Source organism: Vigna umbellata, chromosome 3 (assembly GCF_029865625.1).
Source record: "Vigna umbellata cultivar VRB3 chromosome 3, Vumbellata_1.0, whole genome shotgun sequence".
In the NCBI taxonomy this organism is placed as follows: domain Eukaryota; kingdom Viridiplantae; phylum Streptophyta; class Magnoliopsida; order Fabales; family Fabaceae; genus Vigna; species Vigna umbellata.
The window spans coordinates 48,012,066-48,033,527 of record NC_142167.1 but is presented as its reverse complement, the minus strand read 5'-3'; the positions used below and the strand labels follow the sequence as shown (position 1 = coordinate 48,033,527).

At 33.3% G+C, this 21,462-nt stretch overlaps 3 protein-coding genes across 4 annotated transcripts; all 3 read right to left on the bottom strand.

Moving 5' to 3' along the window:
- Window positions 1–125: 125 nt before the first annotated feature.
- On the bottom strand, window positions 126–8,323 carry LOC124821194 (3-ketoacyl CoA thiolase 1, peroxisomal-like). Of its 2 annotated transcripts, XM_088110770.1 has the most exons (14): window positions 8,152–8,323; window positions 7,019–7,092; window positions 6,567–6,651; window positions 6,249–6,375; window positions 5,992–6,090; window positions 5,839–5,906; window positions 5,628–5,735; window positions 5,233–5,310; window positions 5,024–5,156; window positions 4,827–4,923; window positions 1,583–1,706; window positions 1,103–1,211; window positions 749–832; window positions 126–345 (listed from the first exon to the last, which is right to left on the bottom strand). In XM_088110770.1, the coding sequence occupies exons 1-14, from the start codon at window positions 8,254–8,256 to the stop codon at window positions 299–301; spliced, it is 1,338 nt and encodes a 445-aa protein (XP_087966896.1). In that variant the 5' UTR covers window positions 8,257–8,323; the 3' UTR covers window positions 126–298. The 2 variants fall into 2 exon arrangements, with proteins under 2 accessions (XP_087966896.1, XP_087966895.1); XM_088110769.1 differs by lacking the exons at window positions 4,827–4,923; window positions 5,024–5,156; window positions 5,233–5,310; ... (5 more) ...; window positions 7,019–7,092; window positions 8,152–8,323 and adding an exon at window positions 2,252–4,808.
- Window positions 8,324–12,033: 3,710 nt separating this feature from the next.
- Window positions 12,034–12,766, bottom strand: LOC124821171 (uncharacterized). Its single transcript, XM_047293032.2, has one exon. The coding sequence runs from the start codon at window positions 12,598–12,600 to the stop codon at window positions 12,037–12,039; it is 564 nt and encodes a 187-aa protein (XP_047148988.2). The 5' UTR covers window positions 12,601–12,766; the 3' UTR covers window positions 12,034–12,036.
- A 4,925-nt stretch (window positions 12,767–17,691) lies between these two features.
- On the bottom strand, window positions 17,692–20,279 carry LOC148202794 (uncharacterized). Its single transcript, XM_088110130.1, has one exon. The coding sequence runs from the start codon at window positions 20,261–20,263 to the stop codon at window positions 17,849–17,851; it is 2,415 nt and encodes an 804-aa protein (XP_087966256.1). The 5' UTR covers window positions 20,264–20,279; the 3' UTR covers window positions 17,692–17,848.
- Between the last annotated feature and the right edge of the window lie 1,183 nt (window positions 20,280–21,462).

Genomic DNA, 21,462 nt, shown 5'->3' with positions numbered 1-21,462 from the left:
TTACTCTTCAATAAATAACTATGTACCAACTTTATCAAGTGATTTTTTTAAATTTAACTGTTTTTTTAAAATTTAACTATTTTTAAATTAATATAACTATTTATAATAAAATATTACTAACAAAATAAACAAAAATAATTTATAATAAAATTATAAAAATAATAATATTTATTATTATAATTATAATTTTATTATTTTTTATTATTAGAAAAAAAGTGAACACGCAATACATTATTTTAACTAGTGTTCAACAACAAAGATCTTTATTTATTCTAACCATAAAAACTTGCACAAATCTTCAATAGTCTCCCCTTTCAAATACAGCAGCAGCTCCCATACCAGAACCTGAAATTATGCACATTTCAATAATGTTACATGGATAGGAATAACATTACAATAGAAGCAAATAAGAAAGAAAATGAAATAATTTTCTCTCAAGCTAATTTTTGAATTATGGAAGAAACCTATTTCATTTAGGTTCTCCAAAAACTAATATTAAACCAGACAGGTGTTGTTTAGATAAACTTCTACACAACTAGCTATACATTTGCCAGGTTACGAACATTAACTTACAAGAAAATCTGAAACAAATTTTCCATTGTGTCCAACAAACCTTGAAATGATTTACAAAATTAATCTCCCAATTTTTGAGTGATATGAATCAGTCACAAAACTAAGTTCTCAAAATATACAATTGTTTTGACTTGTATTTATAAGATGGAGAGGCCATAAAGAAGAAATCACCTACCTATGCACATGGAGATTACACCATAGCGACAATCCCTGCCACGGCGTTTCATCTCATTCAACAAAGTTGCAACACATCGTGCACCTGTCAGAAAATGGCAGCATGAAAATTCACCAACAATGTCGGCACTAGGTTCATGATATAGATGAACAGAATTTATCTGTTCAACTGTATGTGTAAGATGGCTTGTTTTGATTGTAAGATGAAATATACATGAGTAAACATGTTACAGTAATGAAAAGATGTGCCTCCATGGAGATTTTAGCATCTTCTTTATGGAGATTTTAGCATCTTCTTCCATTTAATAAGGGGCAAAAGGAAGATAAATTTCTGATGAAAACATCTCAACATCACCTGTGGCGCCCAAAGGATGTCCAAGAGCAATGGCACCACCATTAACATTGACCTTTCTGGGATCAAGTCCCAATTTCTTGCAGCAATAAACATACTGTGATGCAAAGGCCTACAAAGCCATTATATTGATAAATACTTAGTACAACATTAATTGAAGTGACTTGGCTATGAAAACATGTACAAGAAGAGTAGTTATTAATTAAGACCCTATTTGAATAAACTTTTCTTCTGAACACTTTTAGAAGAAGAAAATCAGAGAGTAAAATAAATTTACCTTCTTCCATAAGTGAAAATCAAGTAGTGAACTTTTATAAAAACTGTCATTTAACTTCTCCCACAGGTAAGATGTATAAGTTGACTTCAGTTTATAAGGAGTTAAATGCATTTTACTTCCTTATTTCTTCTCGTAGAACTCTTAAAATGTTCATAGAAAAGTTTGTCCAAAACAATGTCTGTAATGACAACTCTTAAAACTTTTACCTCATTGATTTCATATAGGTCAATGTTGCCAAGTTCAAGACCAGCAGATTTCACAGCGGCTGGGATGGCAGCTGCTGGGCCAACACCCATGACTGCAGGATCTACTCCAACAGCTGCGAAACTCCTGAAAATTAAATTCAATTGTGAGACAAATTTCAATTTTACAAATTTTAAATAGAAAAAAAAATGAATTAGGTTCTGTCAGAAACCTGATTTAGTTATCTGTCCATGTCTGAATAGGTTTCAAGTAAAATTTGAGTTACTGATTTCACATATCCTTTCAGCATATAATATTCTAATATAAAAAATGTGAAGCACATGGCTTCAACCCTTGAGTATCCTATATTACGGTCACTTTTTCAGACAAATTTACCCAATAAGTATATATATATATATATATATATATATATATGAATATTTTTCAATAGCTTCGCCTGCAGGAAGCCAAATGAGAGTATTTATTGAACAAGGATCTCAAAAACTTACATTAATCCAGGGAAACAACTAAAAGGCTAACAGATAAGAAATGTCTGAGCATTCAAGCCATTGATTTACTATTCAAAAAAATCCCATGCCACTCTCTTTATTTGTCCTGGTTTTGTATCAAATGGTTAAAATAATGTGTAACAATGCAGTGTGCGCACACAAATAAGAGGCTCATGCTTTTACAATTTTTTCATAAGATCCTCAATTTTCTCAGCAGCTTGAAACATATTTTTCTGCTTGACTTCATCCAACAGCAATTGGCAAGTTCTGAATCTAGGAATTATATCTTGATCAATCATCTCCTCAAACAGAGAGAACGCCCAATTGCATCTATCTCCTCTACAAAGCCCGTGAATTAGCAGCGTATAGGTTGAAAGATCAAGACTGAGATGATATTTATTAATCATGTCATTTAATATATCATTCAACACACTATCTATTTTTCCAGTTCTAAAGCAAGACTTGATCAATGGGTGGTAAGTCTGAGCATCAGGCTTACAATAGTCTGAATTTTCCATCTCCTTCAGTATTTCAAAAGCTCTCTTTTCTTGGGCATGATAACAAAACATAGAAATCAATGAATTATAGGTGGATGTATTTGGAGAAACACCAGCCTTGGGCATTTCCACGTTGAATACATAGGCAGCATCATCTAATCTACCTGCTCTCCCCAATGTATATAAGAAAGAATTGAAGAAAAGTGTATCAGCCCTACATCCAGAAGACCTCATTCTCTCAGGTACTTTCAAAGCTTCCTCAAACTTTTCAGCCTTTGCCAGTGCACTCATGATAGTAGTATAAGTTATCACATTAGCAGGGCACCCTTCAGCCTGCATTTCATCAAGAAGCTCATACACCTTGATGAAATTCCCTTCTTGACAGTAACACCGAATGATTGTGGAATAACTTATAACACAAGGGCGACAACCATATCCTTTCATCTCTTCAATTGTCCAATGTGCCTCGTCCACACGGCAGATTTTGCACCATCCATGAATGAATATGTTGAAGGTGTGAGCATTAGGAGCAATGTGCTGCTTCAGCTCCAAGAAAATTTCACGAGCTTGCTCCACAAATTTCTCTTTGCACAGGGTATCAAGCAACAAGTTCATGGATTCTATGTTCTTCTCCAACCCAAGAGCTTGCAAATCATCAAATATCTTAACTGCATCTACCCACTGCCCTGCCCCAACAAACCGTCTCATTACCTTAGCCACAGTATTTATAGTGACCAGACCACTCTTACGCATTTCATCTAACAAATCCCTCAACTTTTTCATAACCTTCATTCTACCCAATATATCGACCATCATATCGTATGACTCCGGCGAATGTCTAAAGCTCGACTGTGAACCAGCCCATCTAAATACACCCAGTGCAGATTGCCAATCATCCCTGTATCGCTGGAGCAATAGGTGAACAAGGTTTTGGGAGAGGGGTATGGCATCACAAGTTTCATCATTCAAGAGGGTGTGAAGAGCTTCTTCCTCACTGCTTCCTTTGCCAAGTTTCACAGTGAGAATAGCCAGGTACCTGATAAGCTCTTCTTCACATTGTTCTTTATGAGAAAAATATCTAGTTCCTAGAGAAGAACACAAATGCCTATATGCATAACATATGCAACGGGAATCACCAACAATAATAGCACGATATAATACGGAATGCATCCGGATGAGTTTCAGAAATTTCGAAACAAACAATCAGGAACTGAATTAAGCTTCACAGTGTGGAATAAGTGGACTCGGTTGCAGAATCGACAGAATCGTATGAGCTTGCGAGTTTAGAAGCGTTTGTGCGAGTTCGATGGACGAATTTTTTTAATCAAAACTAAGTCATATAGAGAGGACGAACTAGATTAGGGCTCCCTTGTGTTTAAACCCCTTTTTCTCGTGCATCACCCTCTCTCATCTTCCTCCCACATCAGATTAGGGTTCGAGTCTTTCGATTCACACTCTCTCACGAAGTGTCTCGCGCTCGCCGTCAACAACGTGGTTGCCATCGTTGTCGCCTAAGTCGTCATCGCCGTCACACTCAGTCGTCTTCGCCGTCACACTCAGTCGTCGTCGCTGTCGCGCTCAGTCGCCGTCGCCTCGAACATCGTTGGCTGGGTCATCCTTGACTCGCACATTGTTCCCACTCGTCTCTCTTTTCCTCCTTCTACACTGTATAAGTTTTACTTTATATTATAACCATTTTTAAACCAGTGACTTATTCGGCCCCCTTTTAGTCCCTGTTAGTTAGCTTTTAATTTTAAAAGCAATTTTTGCATATTTATAAATTATAACATATTTTAATTTTGTAGTGAAAAACTAATATAATTAGAACATAATGTCTAGGAATAGTTGTAATTATACTTTACAATTTGAATTTATTTATTTTAAGTATTTTTGAGTTGTATAATTTTGTATACTTAAATTAAAATATTATTTATTTAATTTTTTTATCCAAGTAAACTTTACGAGTTTACATGTAGAGTCTACGAGTAGAGTTTTTTTTTTTTTTTTTTTTAATTTACATAAACTTTCTTTCACAACCTTATTTCCTATACTTGTTTTTTCATAGTTTATGTTTACTTTTTCAGGAAGTGAATTGACTTCCAAGACTCTATTGTAGTTGGTGTTAAATTAATCAAATTAATAGTTCAAAGTGCAGCTTCCATAGAGACATCGAGTTTGGATAAAAGAAAACATGTTTTTCACCGCTAAATGCAGGTGGTGTGCACATTATAGGATACATGCAGATCATTGTTATTGTTTACCTGAAGATTCCAAGAATAGGAAGCCCCTTTTGTACAGCCACTCTTCTCTTCATGAGGAGCACAGCTCCTGCACCATCACTGATTTGGCTAGCATTCCCTGAAATTGAAATAAAAAGAAAGATTGAAAACAAATATATTCACAAGGTAGAAGATTTCCCCGAGAGTAACAAAATTAACAAAAGATAGTTCTTGAATACCAGCTGTTGTCGATCCATCTTTCTGGAATGCAGGCTTCAACTTTGCCAAATCCACTATATTTGTGTTTGGCCGGATACCATCATCAACAGAAACAGTAATTTTCTTCTCCACTCTAGTTTTAGGGTCCACAAACTTCGAAAACAAATATCATTAGTAGTATAATATATTTAATACTACAGGAATGATCATTTTGGCCGTTGATGCTTACCTTTGTAGAAACTGGAATGATTTCTTCTTTGAATTTACCGGATGCTGTTGCAGCTGCAGCACGCTTGTGAGACTCAACCTAATTATACAAACTAAAAGTTCAAGCATCCTAATAATCTTTTCATACATATGTAGGATCTGTTTGGATAAACTTCCCTACAAACACTTAAGATAGAAAAATAAAATAAGTTGCTCCATAAGCTAAAACTGCTTATGCAAAAAACTAATTTAAAGAAACTCATTTAGTTTCTACAACAGATTTTCAGCTCATGCTTGCATAAGCTAGTTTTAGCTTTTATGCAGACACTCATTTTACCTTTTTCTTCTTTTAAAATGCTTACAGAAAAATTTTCCATAACAAACCCTTAACATATTAAATAATTGTGTCATACTCACAGCAGCTTGATCTTGCTCTAGCCTTGTCACACCATAGCGCTGTGCTACATTCTCAGAAGTTATTCCCATAGGAAGAAGACAATCCCGGGCTTGTGCAAAGGTTTCTACCTGTTAATTAATATAATGAAAAATCAAGTTAATATAATGAAAAGTCAAGCCAAACATGTCTCAAAGGAAAAAGTGGAATTCAAAATATACAACTTCTCCATACCTTCGGGTTAATGTTTCTAAGCCTATTCACAGTGTCATGTGACATAGACTCCAATCCAGCCGCAATACCTGCATGATATATTAGGAAGATTAGGCTAAAGAAATAACCAGGCCATGGAATTTTAATATAAAGTTTAGATCAATTCATTCTGACCAATGTCATAGAAACCAGCTTTTATATAAGCAGCTACATCGGCAACTGCCTGCAGTCCAGATGAACATTGCCTATTGACAGTTCGAAGAGGCACAGTATCTGGTTGAAAATTGAATGAGATCCATAATATATTAGAAATCGTGCTAAAATAAATACGAGCCACAAGAATAATCATATGAAGCCACCTCAAGAGGACTTCTACATTCAGGAAAATCAATGATTTCGTACAGCATATCAATGAAGACTGTAAAATGTACCTGGGAAACCTGCATAAAAGGCAGCCATTCTGCACTCAATTCCTCTATCTGATCCAGGGGCGAGTACTGTACCCACAACAATGTCTCCAACTTCTGCTGGGTCTACTTTTGTTTTCTCTATCACAGCCTATAGGAAAACTCAGTTTAGGAACCACAGAACAAAAGTGAAGTAAAATAAATAAACCAATGATCAACAAAAGTAGCTCAAAATATTTCAAGGTTGCCATGTTCCAATCATAAACCATTATGAATGTTCACTAAAGCATTTTTTATCCTTACTAATATTATTTCCAATTCTTGAATTATTCAAAGAATTACCTTCAGAACTGAGGCAAGAAGATCATCTGGAAGAGTATCCTTAAAGCTTCCACGTTTTGCTTTGCAAATGGCAGTTCGATATGCCCTGGTTATTGCAGAGAAATTAAAGCTAAAAGGTTCAACAATCTCATCAATAAAATCATAGAGTAAATACTCAATTTTATCCCTCAACGATATATCATTGATCAACCTAGTCCAAGTCTTTGAATGATAGTAGGAAAATCACAAATGTATCCTGAGTTATACTGCTAAATTGGTTTTACAATAAAAACATCCAAACATAAAACAAGTCACTTCAAAATCAACTTTAACCAAAAACTAGCAACACTAGCTCTAACATTTAACAATACGAGAATAGTCATTCACACATACATTTGAAGGACTAATTGGATTACTACCACAAAATAGAGAATTAGAAATCACACAAATAGAATTTATATAGGCAAACTTACGCTACAATCACCACATCATCTTCTGATCCACCCCTTTGCCCATGTGAAGAATTCCCAGCAAAACATGATGAAGCCTAACAAGAAATGGAAAAGAGACTTCAACAATGTAAAGCATTTCCACATATACTTCAGAGAGTAAAAGTTGGTTCAACAAATCCAGCATAAAAAAAACTTCACAAATCTACTACTCTCTAACATTTTTGTTTCTAATTATTAAAGTATAATGCAATTTCTAGAAGAATGTAGAAAGCTCCTAAGATAGAGGAATTGAAATGTAATATAAATTCTAGAATATTGTAGAAAAGTCTAAGATAGAAAGAAAAATCAAGAATATTCTACATAGGTAAAAAACTAGAACATTCCACGTAAGTTGTGGCTAAAATGTTCTAGAATAATCTATGGGTCTATAAATACCCATAAACTCTACCATTTGTAAGATGAAGCCAACATCTACTACAACTAAAGACAACTACAACACTTCTTTCAAAAAAAAAAAATATTTAAAAAAAAGTTTTTTTTTTTTTAAGGAAGTGTTGTAGTTGTCTTTAGTTGTAGTAGATGTTGGTTTCTCCCTCAAATGATAGTACACATGTGTATTTATAGACCTCATCTCTATTTCATGACTATTCTAAAAAATTCTAGCTACAACTTATGTAGAAATGTAGAATTTTCTTGATTATTTCTTTATATCTCTACATTTTCTCTACCACATCAACTACTCCTTTCACAACCTTAAAATACTAACACTAATACACTATCTTTTATGTTAGAATTTATCGAATATTACAAACTTTTGTCGGTGGTCCCACATATAAAAATTATCCTAAGATCTTCAGTTAAACCTTCAAAAGTCACAACCAAACTGAACAGCATTCAGCGAGCAAGAGATCAAATTTATGCAGTAACAATACATTAACAAATGGAGTAATAAGGTAGCTTAATGTAAAGTGGAAGGGAAAGGAAGAAGAGAAGATGAGTTCAACTTTTCCACTAGCATTTGAAGATATAAGGTAAATTTAGTGAGTTTGAAAAGAAAGTAAGAGAAGTTATGATTTCAATTCACCTGACAAAACAAAATAGTAACCACTTGAAAAACAGGGAAATTTGAAAGAAAAAACGAAACACCCACTTACTGAGAGATCCGTAGATTGATGGGCTTGGCGCGAAAAAATCAAACTTGAAGAACTGGGTTGAAGATGCTCAAGTAGTACCCTCTGTCTTTGAATTGCTTTCTCCATATTTGGCCAACTGTACTATCTTGTGTTTGTTGGGTACTGAATGGCCTGAGAAACAATTGCACATAACAATTATATAATTCTAGAAAGTACAATAAAGTTTCAGTAATGCGGGCGGGATAAAGAAGGGAGAAATTGACTTGAAGAATGTTATCTTTCTTAGAAAATTCTATCTTAAAAGATTATTAGAAAATTCTCTCTTAAATATTTTCTTTTTCAAGTAAGAACATAAAATATATTAAATTCTTTAGTAAATTTAAATCAATTTATCGTGTATCTTAATTTAAAAAATAATGGATTTTTAATAGAAACTAAGTTTATAAATTATATTTACCTTTTTAAAGTTAATTTTATTTATTTAAAAATGATTTTTGTGCATCACATGTGGGTCGGCGGATTGGAAATGCCTTACCAATTTCGTACAAGCAACGTGAAAAACGCGACCTCCGTCCAAAAGTGATTATTGACTCCACCAAGAAAGAAGCACTCAGGAAACTAAGGTTGTGTTTGTAGTGGTGAGAATATGGTCAAACGAACTTGAATTTGTTCACAGATTTATTTTTTTTACTCAATTATCAATTACCTTAATTTGTTTTTTACCTTTTACGCATTTTAAAATTGATATTGAAACAAAAATGTCTCATCAGTATGAAACTCCAACACATAAAAAAACTTAATATAATTAGTTTAAAAAACTATATCAATTTATTTTTAAAGTTTAAAAAGTAAAATATATCAAAAGTTTTGACAAGTCAAATTTAAACAAGACTAAAAATATATTTAATTTTAAATTTAAATAATTTGTATAAGTAATACTATCGATAAATCTTAGAAGTGGCTTGCCCCCTAATTTTATATATATATATATTATATTTGACATTAAAAAGAATAAATATTATATAAAGCTTATGAGACACTTCGAAATATTTGTTGAAGATTTTTAACTAAGATCATATCTCCACTTTTAGTTATTTGGTTTCAATTTTAATTGAAATTTTTTAAATAGGTTTTTAATTAAGTCTAATTTTTTAAAAGATATTTAATTAGGATTTTTCTGTTAGTATTTTACTGAGATGTTTAAAGCACTATATGTTAATTTGTAGTTTTTTCATTTTTTAATATTTTTGGTTTAAATATATTTTTTCGTTCCTATTTTCAAAAAAAATCTTTGCACAAAAAGATTTTTATCCAAAAGCTTTGAAAAAAAAATGTTGAAAGATAAGAAGATAATATTTAAATGTTTTTCTCAAAGTTACTAGCTTAGAAGGACCACACAAATTGTTTGCGTGAAAGAGCACAAATATTCTACAACGTAGATTTGAGTCTAGTCAAGGTATCGAAAAAGGCTATGAAGACTATATAGAACTCAACTCTGTATTCAACAATCATCTCTCAAGAAGGCTTATATAAAGAGATCTTTTAAAAGAGAAAAATATGATGGAGATATGAGAAAATGGATGAAAGCATGCTCTAGCAAGAAAGAATAAGAAGAGTGATGAGCAAGAGTGAAAAGAAAATAGAAAAGAGTGGTAAGAAGAGTGTTGTATGAGTGAAGAGTAATGGATGATGTCGTGGTGAATTGGTTCGGAGGAGTGTTTAATTTGCTTTAGGATGGTTTTTTGGTGATGGAGGTAATGAAAATGTGATGAATTCGTGTTGTGTAGTGGAGGTTCAACACCTTTCTTCTTAGCTCTTATTCTGTTTTGATTCTCCTTACTTTCTTCAATTGCATGAACTTGGCAGCTCGCTACCTTAGTTCATCCATGCTTGTAAGCAATGTCATGTATAAGTCGTTCGCAAAAGGACTTAGCCTAAGTGTCGTGATCATATAGTAAAGAACCACCTTGGGGTTGAGGTTTCTAATCTTCAAAGCCACTTTATTAAACCTTTTAATTAATGTTTGTAAAGACTCCTTTTTTTTCTTGGTTAACATTGAAGAGTGTAAGAGATGTAAGGTGATGATGATGACTTGTGGTGAACTATGTTGTAAAGGATGACACTAGTGTGTCGAAATAGTCGATGGAATAAGAGAAAAGACGAGTGAACCATTCCAAGGATGTCACCTTCAAAATGCTGGCAAAAGCTTTGTACATGACAACATTGTTAGTCAAGTACAAACTAACCTGGGTAGTGTAGACGACAATATGCTCATCTAGATTAGTGCTACCATCATACCGGTTTAAGGTAAGAACCTTCCACTACTTATGAACGAGGTATCAGTGATATCGTTTATGAAGGGATGTTGGATGTTCCCTCCTACTACTGAGGAGGGTTTTGTCTTGGAGGTGGATTGTACTCGCTTTCCTTTTCATTTCCACGAATAAGGTCGGTGTGAGTTGGAGTTTTCTACACCAAAACTGTGTTATCAAGGGTTTATTTCTCCTTTCCTATGCTAGCCATTATCTCATTCTCGGCCTTCCTTTTCAGCCTTGTAGTTTCCTTCATTAGGGCATCCATTTCCTCATCACTTTTTTTATTAAACTCAGCAAAATTTGGCTGCATCTTAGCATAGGCTTCGAGGATTGCTTCTCTTTTCTCAAACTATCATCCTTCTTGTGGAAACCATAAATGTTTTTCTTCATAAAATACAAGTCAACCCCACGATGGATGCCAATTGTTCTTACAGTGTTGAGTAAGCACCTTGTAAAGACTTTCACAAACTCTCCAAATGCTTTCAACTTTTACTTGTTCTCCTTTTGAATACTTGTTCTCCTTATACTTGGTAGGTGTGTGTATGCAGAAAAAATTTTGATACTCAAGTTAACCTCTTATGTCAACAAACAATAAATATGTAATTAACAAAAGTATAATTAATATATCTCATAAAATGTATTATTCATACTTACGGGCATGTCTCAACCCATTGTTCCAAATACTTGATGTCTTTGGATTATATAAAAGTTGAAAATCTAATCTTTTTAAAACCTAAATTATCACTTATTTACATGTTTAAGGATTGCAAGAAGATTATTCTCAAGGGGTAAACTTGTCATTTCCGCTGGTCTATTGTGCGTTGCAACTTGTGATTAGTTCTTTTCCCACTTACACTGAATCATCACTTTTCTACCAAAACCCCCATTAATTCAAGCCACAAAAAATGGTTCAACGATTCACACGGCAATAACATTCTCGTTGAAATTACGGAAAGCAAATTTCAACCCACAATATTAATAATTTAATACGTGCTATATGGGGTATGCGTTAATTAAGTGTTGAAAATAAAAACTTCGATGTTCGTATCAAGGGTATCGGTAACCTATTCACTATATGTATATTAGACCTCTTAAATACCTGCTTCAATGACTTCAAATTTTAAAGATGGTAAATATTTAAGTGATGTTTTAATTATAATTAATGTTGATTTTAATTTCGTGATACTCGCATTTTTTACTATTATTATTTTCATAAACTTTTCACTTTTCTATATTATCTCTATAATTTTTTTTTCTTTACTCTACTACATTTATAAATATAAATACCTTTTACAATTCCTATACGTTGTTCAATATAATACAGGCAGATCTAATTAACTCTTAGTACACACACAAATTATTCCTTTCATTGTAATAAACCAGCTTGATATTAAGGAGTTTTATAGCCTGTTTAAGTGAATCGATCCACTTAACTAATAAACCTATATTTAGTTCAATTATATTATAAAAAAATTAAATTAAATTAACTTATTTTTTGCTTAATTCCTGATAAATCAACAAGTGTAATATCACAAAAAGAAAAGAGAAAAACAACTACGTACAATCTATACATATTGTGTTAGTCCTCTCATTATTTACTTTCACTTTTTTTCACCCTTAACCAAATGGGTTCCTCATTGATGGTTTCCAAGACAGGCTTCTTTGACCTACAATAACTTAACCTATTCCGAAACCCTAATTCAATTTCAAACCCTTCCAAACTCAACCTCGAGATATCATTATTTACTCCAACATCATAGGTAGAGTCACATGATCCTAAATCTTTAACTTCAACTCCATCAACCGAATGATCACATGATATTGAATCTTTGATTCCATATATCCGCTTGGCCGTCATGTTGAAGAGCGCCGCCACGTCGGCGGCGGTGACGACGGAATTGAGCCTTCTCATAGGGTAGAAGATGTAGAGGTTGCCAAACTCCAACTCTTCATCGGCACCAAGAGGTGAAAACCTTCGTCCAATGTGTAGAGACTTTGAATTGGTTAAGAAGTTTGTGGGACACTCTATCATAAGCTCAGCTACATTCACTTGCTCCTTGTATTGCTTCACTTCACCCGTGGGAAAGATCACACGTGTTGACCCTGTGTTCTTCATCAATGGAGGAGCCAAAGTGCAAGAGATGTAATTGCCCATCACAAGAAATTATAAATTAACCAAAACTAGAGAAGAAAAAAGTTTCCAAGGTAGAGAAAATTAGGGTTTATGTCTAAGAGAGAAGAGATGATGAATTGGGTTGTGAGGTTAAAGAGAAAAAGGATATCTTCATGTTGAACTGAAGATGGAAGATTGATTATATATACAAGAGGAATTGAAAAAGGAGGAATGTGTTTTCTTATGGAAAGTTAAAGAAAATGATATATTTTTATGAGAGAAAGAAAAATGTTTAACCATATGGAATGTGACCAAAACTCTTCTTGATTTCTGTGTTTTTTTTCCTCTTGACTTTTGTTGTGTTTTCTTAGGTTGTATGTTATAAAATTTACCAATTACATGTAATGTTTATGCAAATGTTACTTAAAATGATTTATAAAAAGGGACATTAATTAATGGAGAAAATATTTGATGTATAATACTGAAATAATGGAAGAATCTTTAAAATTAAAATGAACATTAAATTTAATATTTTAGAATTGGAATAATTTATTTTGTGTGCTTACATTTTATATAATAATATCACTAGATTAAAATATTAAGATAAATAATTTATTTAAGTAATCATGAATCGTTGTGATCTTGGTGGACGAAACATGTCCAGTCAGTTCATATAATTAAATCAAACACTCATTTCACTTTCTAGCTTGGTTGTCTTTTTCTGAACCACTTTAATTAATTATCAATTTCTTAAAAATATAACTTCAGATTAATTAAAAACAAAACTTAAATATATTTCTAACATAAGAATGAAACATATGTATAGTATTGTGTTTGAGTATTAATAAGTAAATATTGTAACAAACTAAAATAATAGAAATTTTAATAAACTAGTTTATTAATTATTGAATATTTTTATAATCTAGTTTTTCTTAAACATAAAATAAAATTTTATTTTAGAGGTTTCTTCATTTAATTAACTTAAAATCAAAGGTATAAGGTAATCTTCTTCAAGAATGTTTATCCCACTTTTTTTTTATCATTAAATATACTCATTTAATTTTACATTATCAACTTTTATCAAACATTTTTAAGCTAATTAATTAATTTAATAAATTTTAGCTGTTAAGTGAAGATTTCAAGATGTTTTATCTCTATCAAAATCTTTCACATTTCGACTTTTGAATAAAAACTCTTCAAGATCTCCTTGTTAGTGAAATCATTGAAAAAAGCTTTTGATGAATTTAAAGCACAGAAATGTTTGGCAAAGTTGATACAACGTTTTGAATTTTTCACGTTTTGACTATGCAATGGTCTGGTGGTCGTTGGGTGGAAAGAGACGACGAAACTGTGTGAAAGGTTCGAAATACAACGTTTGATGGGTTGCTGCAGATGATTCATAGTTGTCATGGGAAGTTGAAATTTCACTGTAAATGCATGTGGAATTAGTAGCACTTTCAAGATAAGTTGGTTGGTGATGTGAGTGGTCACTTCCTAGTAACAATATTTTGTCAATTTTTATTCCATTAAAGTATTTAGCAATTTCAATAAATTAATTATTAATTTATTTAGCTAATTAATAAATTATTTATTAACATAAACTAATTTATATACCTATATCATGTTTGCACTTATTGAAAGTAACGTAAAATATTTCCCTTATTAAAGTGAATATGTTAAAGTATAATTCATTGTGAAACTCAGTTTATTATATAATTAATATTATGATATTATCATGATTATTTAATATTTATTATATTATTAATTAGAAGATATATTTTTAATTTATTTATAAACATAATTATAATCATATTTTTAGACATTATATAATATATATTTGTATCGGTGAGTTAATTAATAAAGAGAGATACTTTTTCAACAATAAAAACTTATCACTTACATGTAGTTTTTTAAAAATAATACTTTACTTAAATTTTTATAAAATGTAAACAGGAAATAAGTATATATTTAATTTAGAGACAGAAGATAATTTATAAAAATAATTTGTGAACAAACATATTTAATATTTTATTTAAACTAACTTTTATATCATAGTTCAGTAAAAGAAAACACGGATTATGCATTACAAATTGATGAGAAGTTGTGAATTACTAAGAATATTTTGATAAAATATACTTGAAAATATTTACTTAATATTTTTTTAAAATTAAATTTTAGAAAAAAACATTTTAAAAATATCTTTCATGTGATAAAAATTCTCTAATCTTAAAAATTAAAATTAAGATAAATCTTTTTATATTTTATCATATTTTATTCTATATATTATGGAATAAAATAAACAAACTTCTCCATATAACATTTCATCCTATATTATCATGAATTAGACCGAACTTCGTTACAATCTAAGTATTTTCAGTAATAAAACGTTTGTTCATGAAAAGAATCATTTAGTGGGAACATAAGGAAAGGTACAATGCCAAATGGCAAGAAATGACAAAAAAATTAAATTCTAAAGTTAAAGTTAATTGGGTTTCGAATTGCTATATGCTTCTACTTTTTTTTACTATTTTTTTTCTTCTTCAATAACAAGAAATTATGAATTTTGAATCTAACTAAAATTGTTTAAACTTCGGATCACCAATTCTAGAAGGATTATTTATGATCTGTTTAAAACCTTGGAAGATAAGCTCAATTATTATTAAACATAGTTAACGAATAATTTGATGGTTTATGTTATGTCGTGCTAGTGAGGAAAATCTGGTATGCAGATTAATGACTGCGAAGTTAGGCACGAAACCAACGGAGAGAAAAAAAATAATAATGAAGTAATGTTTGTGGCTGTGAAAATAATATGAAACAAAAGATCAACTCTGGACACGTTTCATGATAAAGAAATATTATAAATTACTCGTTGGATTTTTTAATGTTTTTAGCTTGATAATGACCCGATTTAAACGCAATTAATGGAATAATTACCAAGTTCATTATCTTGGACAGGATGTTAGTTTCATTTTTCAAACTTCATTTTCAAGAAAACAAAACATGTTTGACAGAAAAGTTAAGATGATTTTAAAATGAATTTGAAATCTATTTTAACTATTTTTTTTTTAAAGTTCTCTACTTTTTGGCCCATCCCTTTTTTCATTTTACTTTTTACAATATGTAAAATATTTAATAATCATGAAAATGGCTAATATTGAACAATCTAATTGTTTTTAGTGGAAATTTTCTTTTTAATTTTATTTTGTTAATTTAAATTTATATAAAATAATTAAATATAATTGTACTCAAACTAATGAGATTTTGGATCTGTACAGCAAGTTTCTTTTTTTTTTTGCAAAGTTAATTACAATTTTGTGTTCTTCTTCGTATAATTTCTGTTGAGAATTTTTTAAGAATATATAATATTTAATAATTATGAATCACAAGAAAATTATACAAGAGATCAAAATATTACCCCAATTCACAATCTTTAAGGTTATATTTTTTTCACTTATTTTCTTCCATTTTTCTTTATTTAATATCAGATTTTAGATTTATATATATTTTTTAATTATCTATTTTTAAACGTGACTACGATTTTGTCACAAGTTTTTATATAGAAGTACATGTTTGTCTCTACCAACTCCTAATCCTAACGGTTGTTAATTAGGTTTTATCATGACATATGTTTGCTTTTGTCAATTGGTGATTGATATTGTTTCTACAATTAAATTAGAGCATGACAAAATGTTTACATATAGAATAGATCATCTAATGCAAGATTAGATTATTTAATGTGTAATTAAAGGTTGAAGGTTGATTTGTTAAGGACTTGTGTTTTAGATCATCTTGGAAGTTGGAATGAGGTTCTACTATTGATTGAGTTCGCTTACAACAATAATTATCACTCTAGTATCAGGATGACACCGTTTGAAGCTCAATATGGAAGGAGGTGATGCACACTGTTGTGTTGGTTTCAAGACGAAGAGTTAGTGACGATGATGATTAGGGGGTTTCTTATGATAATAGGGTTTTGTTAAGGGTTGGGTTATGTGTGTTTGATGGGAATGAGTGTAATCTGGATAATGATGTGTGTTTTGAATGATTCCTTTTGTAATATGTGAGTGTTTGGGGGATGTTGCCTTGTATTTCCAAGTGGTATGGGAATGTTGCCTTTTGATTAGTATCGTAAGTTTTGGAATTTGAACAAAGTTTCATTAAAAAAATTTAAATTTGTGCTGCGACACTTCATATTAATACAGTCCGACGATCCAAGCAAAAATGTAAGACAACTCAATCAATGTCAACTTAGTCAAAGTTTAATATAACTCGATCAAGATACAACTTGATCAAGAACTTTACTATCCATGTGTCAAACTATGTCACCAAACTTTATCAAACCTCGGTCAGGCGGGCTGGTCTGGCTGATCTGCAGTGCTAAAATTATAATTCATCTTGTTCCGAAATAACTTTATATTAAGATTAAAACTTTATTGTAATTTATTACATCAAATTGAAGTCGTTGAGAGACTTAACGACTTTTACTTTATTTTACTTTCAATGTGATTAAAACAAAAGTCAGGGGATCCACAACTTCTCCATTTAAACTGAGCAGCACCACTTGTCTATGCAGCACCACTTGTCTATTCTTGTATTTTTTAAATTTACCTATTTTTATAATTATATTATACCAAATTTGTCAGAAAGATAAACTGGCTAAAAAGGTAAAAGAACTGTAAAATTATCAAATAAAATACATATATTAGTTAACTATCATTTTAATATAGTATAGATTACTATTTTTAGAAAGTTAAGAAACTATTAATATTTCAATCTACGGTGGAAAGTCACAGTTTATAAATAATCGATTCAGTTTAGAAAAGATATTTTTGACAAACATAATTTTTACATTTGATATTATCCTTCCTTAATTTTTTATTTTTTCTTTCAAAGAAACTATAAAAATTTATTATTTTAAGATTTTTTTTTAAATATGTCAAATGAATCTCAAATGCTATCCTTACTCATTAACTTTTACTTCTTTTTAAGTAACTTACGACCAATTTTTTAACACGTAAGTTTGAAATTTAATATCTGCATGAGGGACAAATGCTTAAGTTTCTTTTTTAGTACTAATTCATCTTGTGATAGTAGGTGATTAAGAATAAGAAGATGCCATCAGAATTAGATGAAGCCCCATAATATTTCATAGAATTAGAATTCGTGGAGATGAACCCCTTAAGTGGTTACACAGAATCCAAGGACAAGAAGTTCAGTTTTTCACCAAAGACTCTTGGGAACCATAGCAAAAAGAAGGACAAATATGTTAATGGCATTGCAAACTCTTTTAGTTGTATCCAGCAATTGTTGGTGGAGGAGGTGAACTGTATGAGGAGCCATAGTGTGGTGGAAGGAAAACATCGTCCCATTTTGATGGTGGTGGGGAATACACTGGTGGTGGTGGTGGTGAGGAGACTGGAGGAGGAGGAGAGTAAACTGGTGGTGGGGAGTACACTGGTGGTGGTGGTGAGTACACTGGTGTTGGTGGTGGTGGGGAGGAAACTGGTGGAGGAGGAGAGTGCACTGGCGGTGGTGGAGAGTACACAGGTGGTGGTGGAGAGGAAACTGGTGGTGGGGGTGGAGAGGAAACTGGTGGTGGGGGAGAGAAAACTGGTGGAGGAGGGGAGTACACTGGTGGTGGTGGGGAGTACACTGGTGGTGGTGGTGGTGGAGAGGAAACTGGTGGTGGGGGAGAGAAAACTGGTGGAGGAGGAGAGTACACTGGTGGTGGTGGGGAGGAAACTGGTGGAGGAGGAGAGTGAACTGGTGGTGGTGGAGAGGCAACTGGTGGTGGAGGGGAGGAAACTGGTGTTGGTGGTGGTGGGGAATAAACTGGTGGAGGTGGAGAGTTGACTGGTGGTGGTGGTGGGGAGTGAACTGGAGGAGGTGGTGAGAAAACAGGAGGTGGTGGTGGGGAGTGTACTGGTGGAGGTGGAGAGGAGACGGGAGGAGGAGGTGGTGAGAAAACGGGAGGTGGTGGGGAGTGAACAGGAGGAGGTGGAGGGGAATGTACCGGTGGAGGTGGAGAGGAGACGAGAGGAGGTGGTGGGGAGTGTACCGGTGGAGGTGGAGAGGAGACAGGAGGAGGTGGTGGGGAGTGTACCGGTGGAGGTGGAGAGGAGACGGGAGGAGGTGGTGGGGAGTGAACTGGTGGAGGTGGAGAGGAGACAGGAGGAGGTGGTGGGGAGTGTACCGGTGGAGGTGGAGAGGAGACGGGAGGAGGTGGTGGGGAGTGAACCGGTGGAGGTGGAGAGGAAACAGGAGGAGGTGGTGGGGAGTGTACCGGTGGAGGTGGTGAGGAAACGGGAGGTGGAGGAGAGTGAACTGGAGGAGGTGGTGGGGAGTGTACTGGAGGTGGTGGAGATTGAACTGGTGGTGGTGGTGGTGGTGAATGTACAGGTGGTGAAGAGTGTACAACCTTTGGTGTCTCAGGTTTAGGAGATGGAGTTGGCTTTGGTGCATGGCTATGGCTATGGCTAGGGCTATGGCCATTCTCTTTGCCTTCTCCACAGTGCTTGTTGCAATCCACAGGGCGAGTTAGCACTGGCAAGCACTTCTTGGATGACTTCTGATCCTTCCTTCCAGACAAACAGTTGTATGAGTCATCCATAGCCACCAACGAATTGGGTGAAGGCACGCAACTCTGAGCTTCTCCATTGAAGTAGTTGTGAGAGAATGTGAAGTTCTTCAAGGAAGGAAGTTGGCACACAGTGTTAGACACATATCCACTGAGCTTGTTGTGCGAAATGTCTATCACCTCGACCTTCTTCAGTCCTGACAAGTTAGGAAGAGTCCCTTCAAACCCATTGTCGCTTAAATCCAAAACCGTCAGGTTTTCCATCTTTCCAACATCCTGTGGGAAGCATCCTCCGAGGCTGTTTCCTACGAACACAATCTCGTTCAAGTTCTTCATGTTTCCGAAAGAGCTCGGAATGCAGCCTTTGAAATTGTTGTAGGCAAAGGTGATGACCGAGGCGTTGGATTTTCCTATGGTGTCTGGAATGAGGGATGAGAAACGGTTGTTGTTCAAAAAGATTGCATCAAGATCCTTCTCAAAAAGCTCTGGGGGTAAGGGTCCTTCAAAGTCATTGAATCTGAGGTCCAGGTACTTCAAGTTCGGCCATGTGAGGACCACAGAAGGAAACCGACCAACAAAGCGATTGTTGCTGATGTCATACTCATGCACAAGTGTAAGATTCAGCAAGCTCTCTGGGATAACACCGCAGAATCTGTTGGAGTTAATGTGGAAAAGTGCAATATCTTCCAAGTGTCCCAATTCTTCTGGGAGGCTCCCAGCAATGTCTGCATTGTTCAGATCAATGCCAGCAACCACATTCAGGGTGGGATCATCAAGGGCAGGAGCACAATACACACCATTGTAAGAGCAAACATCTTCACCAACCCAGTTCCCGGTGATGTTCAAAGGGTCGGAGTGAATGGCCTTCTTCCATGCCTGAAAAGCAACATAGGCCTTCTTCAGTCTTTCATTTGTTTTTCTAGTTGGTGGTGGAGTAAGGGGTTCATCGTTTCGGAATTCTATTTCGGGTGCTGGGGCTGGGGCTAGTAGTGCGTCATCTTCAACATTAGTTGAATAAATTGGCTCAACGTGGATGATTTCAGGAAGAAGTTGAGCACTTGAAAAGGTTGAAAAAAGAGAAAGAAAAATGAAAAGAAGGGCCTTGTTTGAACAACGGTGAGCCATATCTGACCCCCTTGGATGGCCCAAGGCTGAAGGTTGATGATGAGATCAATGAAGAATGCATTATATATATAGATGTAGAAAACAAGGTTTGTGAAAAATCATAGCTTCTTTCTAGCTTTATTTCCGAATACTATGGATTCTCTCTAAACTATGACCACAAATTTTGAACGTTGCATGCATATTTAGAAAGCATGTACGTTGTGATGATGCTTAGATAATAATAATAAACTCATTGAATTGGTCCTTCTTCAACAAACTAATACTAATGTTGCATTTGTCTTATATACCTAATTAGGGTTATAGAAAAATGTAGGTATATATATGGTATAACTCTTTGGCAAGGAGTATTGGTTTCACTAAACATATTTGTTAGTGACATTTTTATTATTCATATAGTTTATAAACAAATATAAATACTTTATGTTTTAAAGAATACCATATTTATTTTTCTATAAATAGATTAACTTATAAAAAAATTATAAATACTTTATGAATAAAGTAATTAATTTGAGAATAAGTTAGAGAGGGAAAATGATACTTTATTTGAGAATGTTTTCCAGTTGGAAATTTTGTTAGAAGACTAAAATTATTTTCATTCAGGGAACCAGAGAGTATCTAGCAACAAAGTTGAAAAAAAGAATATATTCCAATTAAAAAGTAGCATAACCGTTGAAATAAAAGAGAAACAGTAATTAACGAACTCATATAGAGAGAAATATAAAATATAATTATGAAAACTTTCAAGGAAAGTTTACTTAATTTTTACTCTTAATTATTAACTTACTCATAGGCTGTAATTTTTTTAAAAAACTCTTTTTGTCTACTTTCTTAATTTTCGCTGCAAATTTGCCAACTTACCAATAAAATCAAGCTTACATTTTATCTATAACCCCTATTAGATATATAAAGACTAATGCAAAATCAGAGGATATATATTTTAAACGAAATAGGTACGGATAGTCATGTAACAGTGGCCACGATTGGTGTCGTTGACGACATCGGCACAATCTTTTCCTTCAAGGTTTCTCTCACCATCATGCTTCGTCGCCAGCACTGTATCTCCTATTCAAGCCTTCGTCTCACTGTGCCTTTCTGAGCCGCCGTAAACGTCAGGGTTGGAGACAAAAATGTCCCTGATTGCATTTGCTTGAATGTTGTTATTCCCTTTGTCAAGGTTGCTATTCTCCGTAGCATTTTTA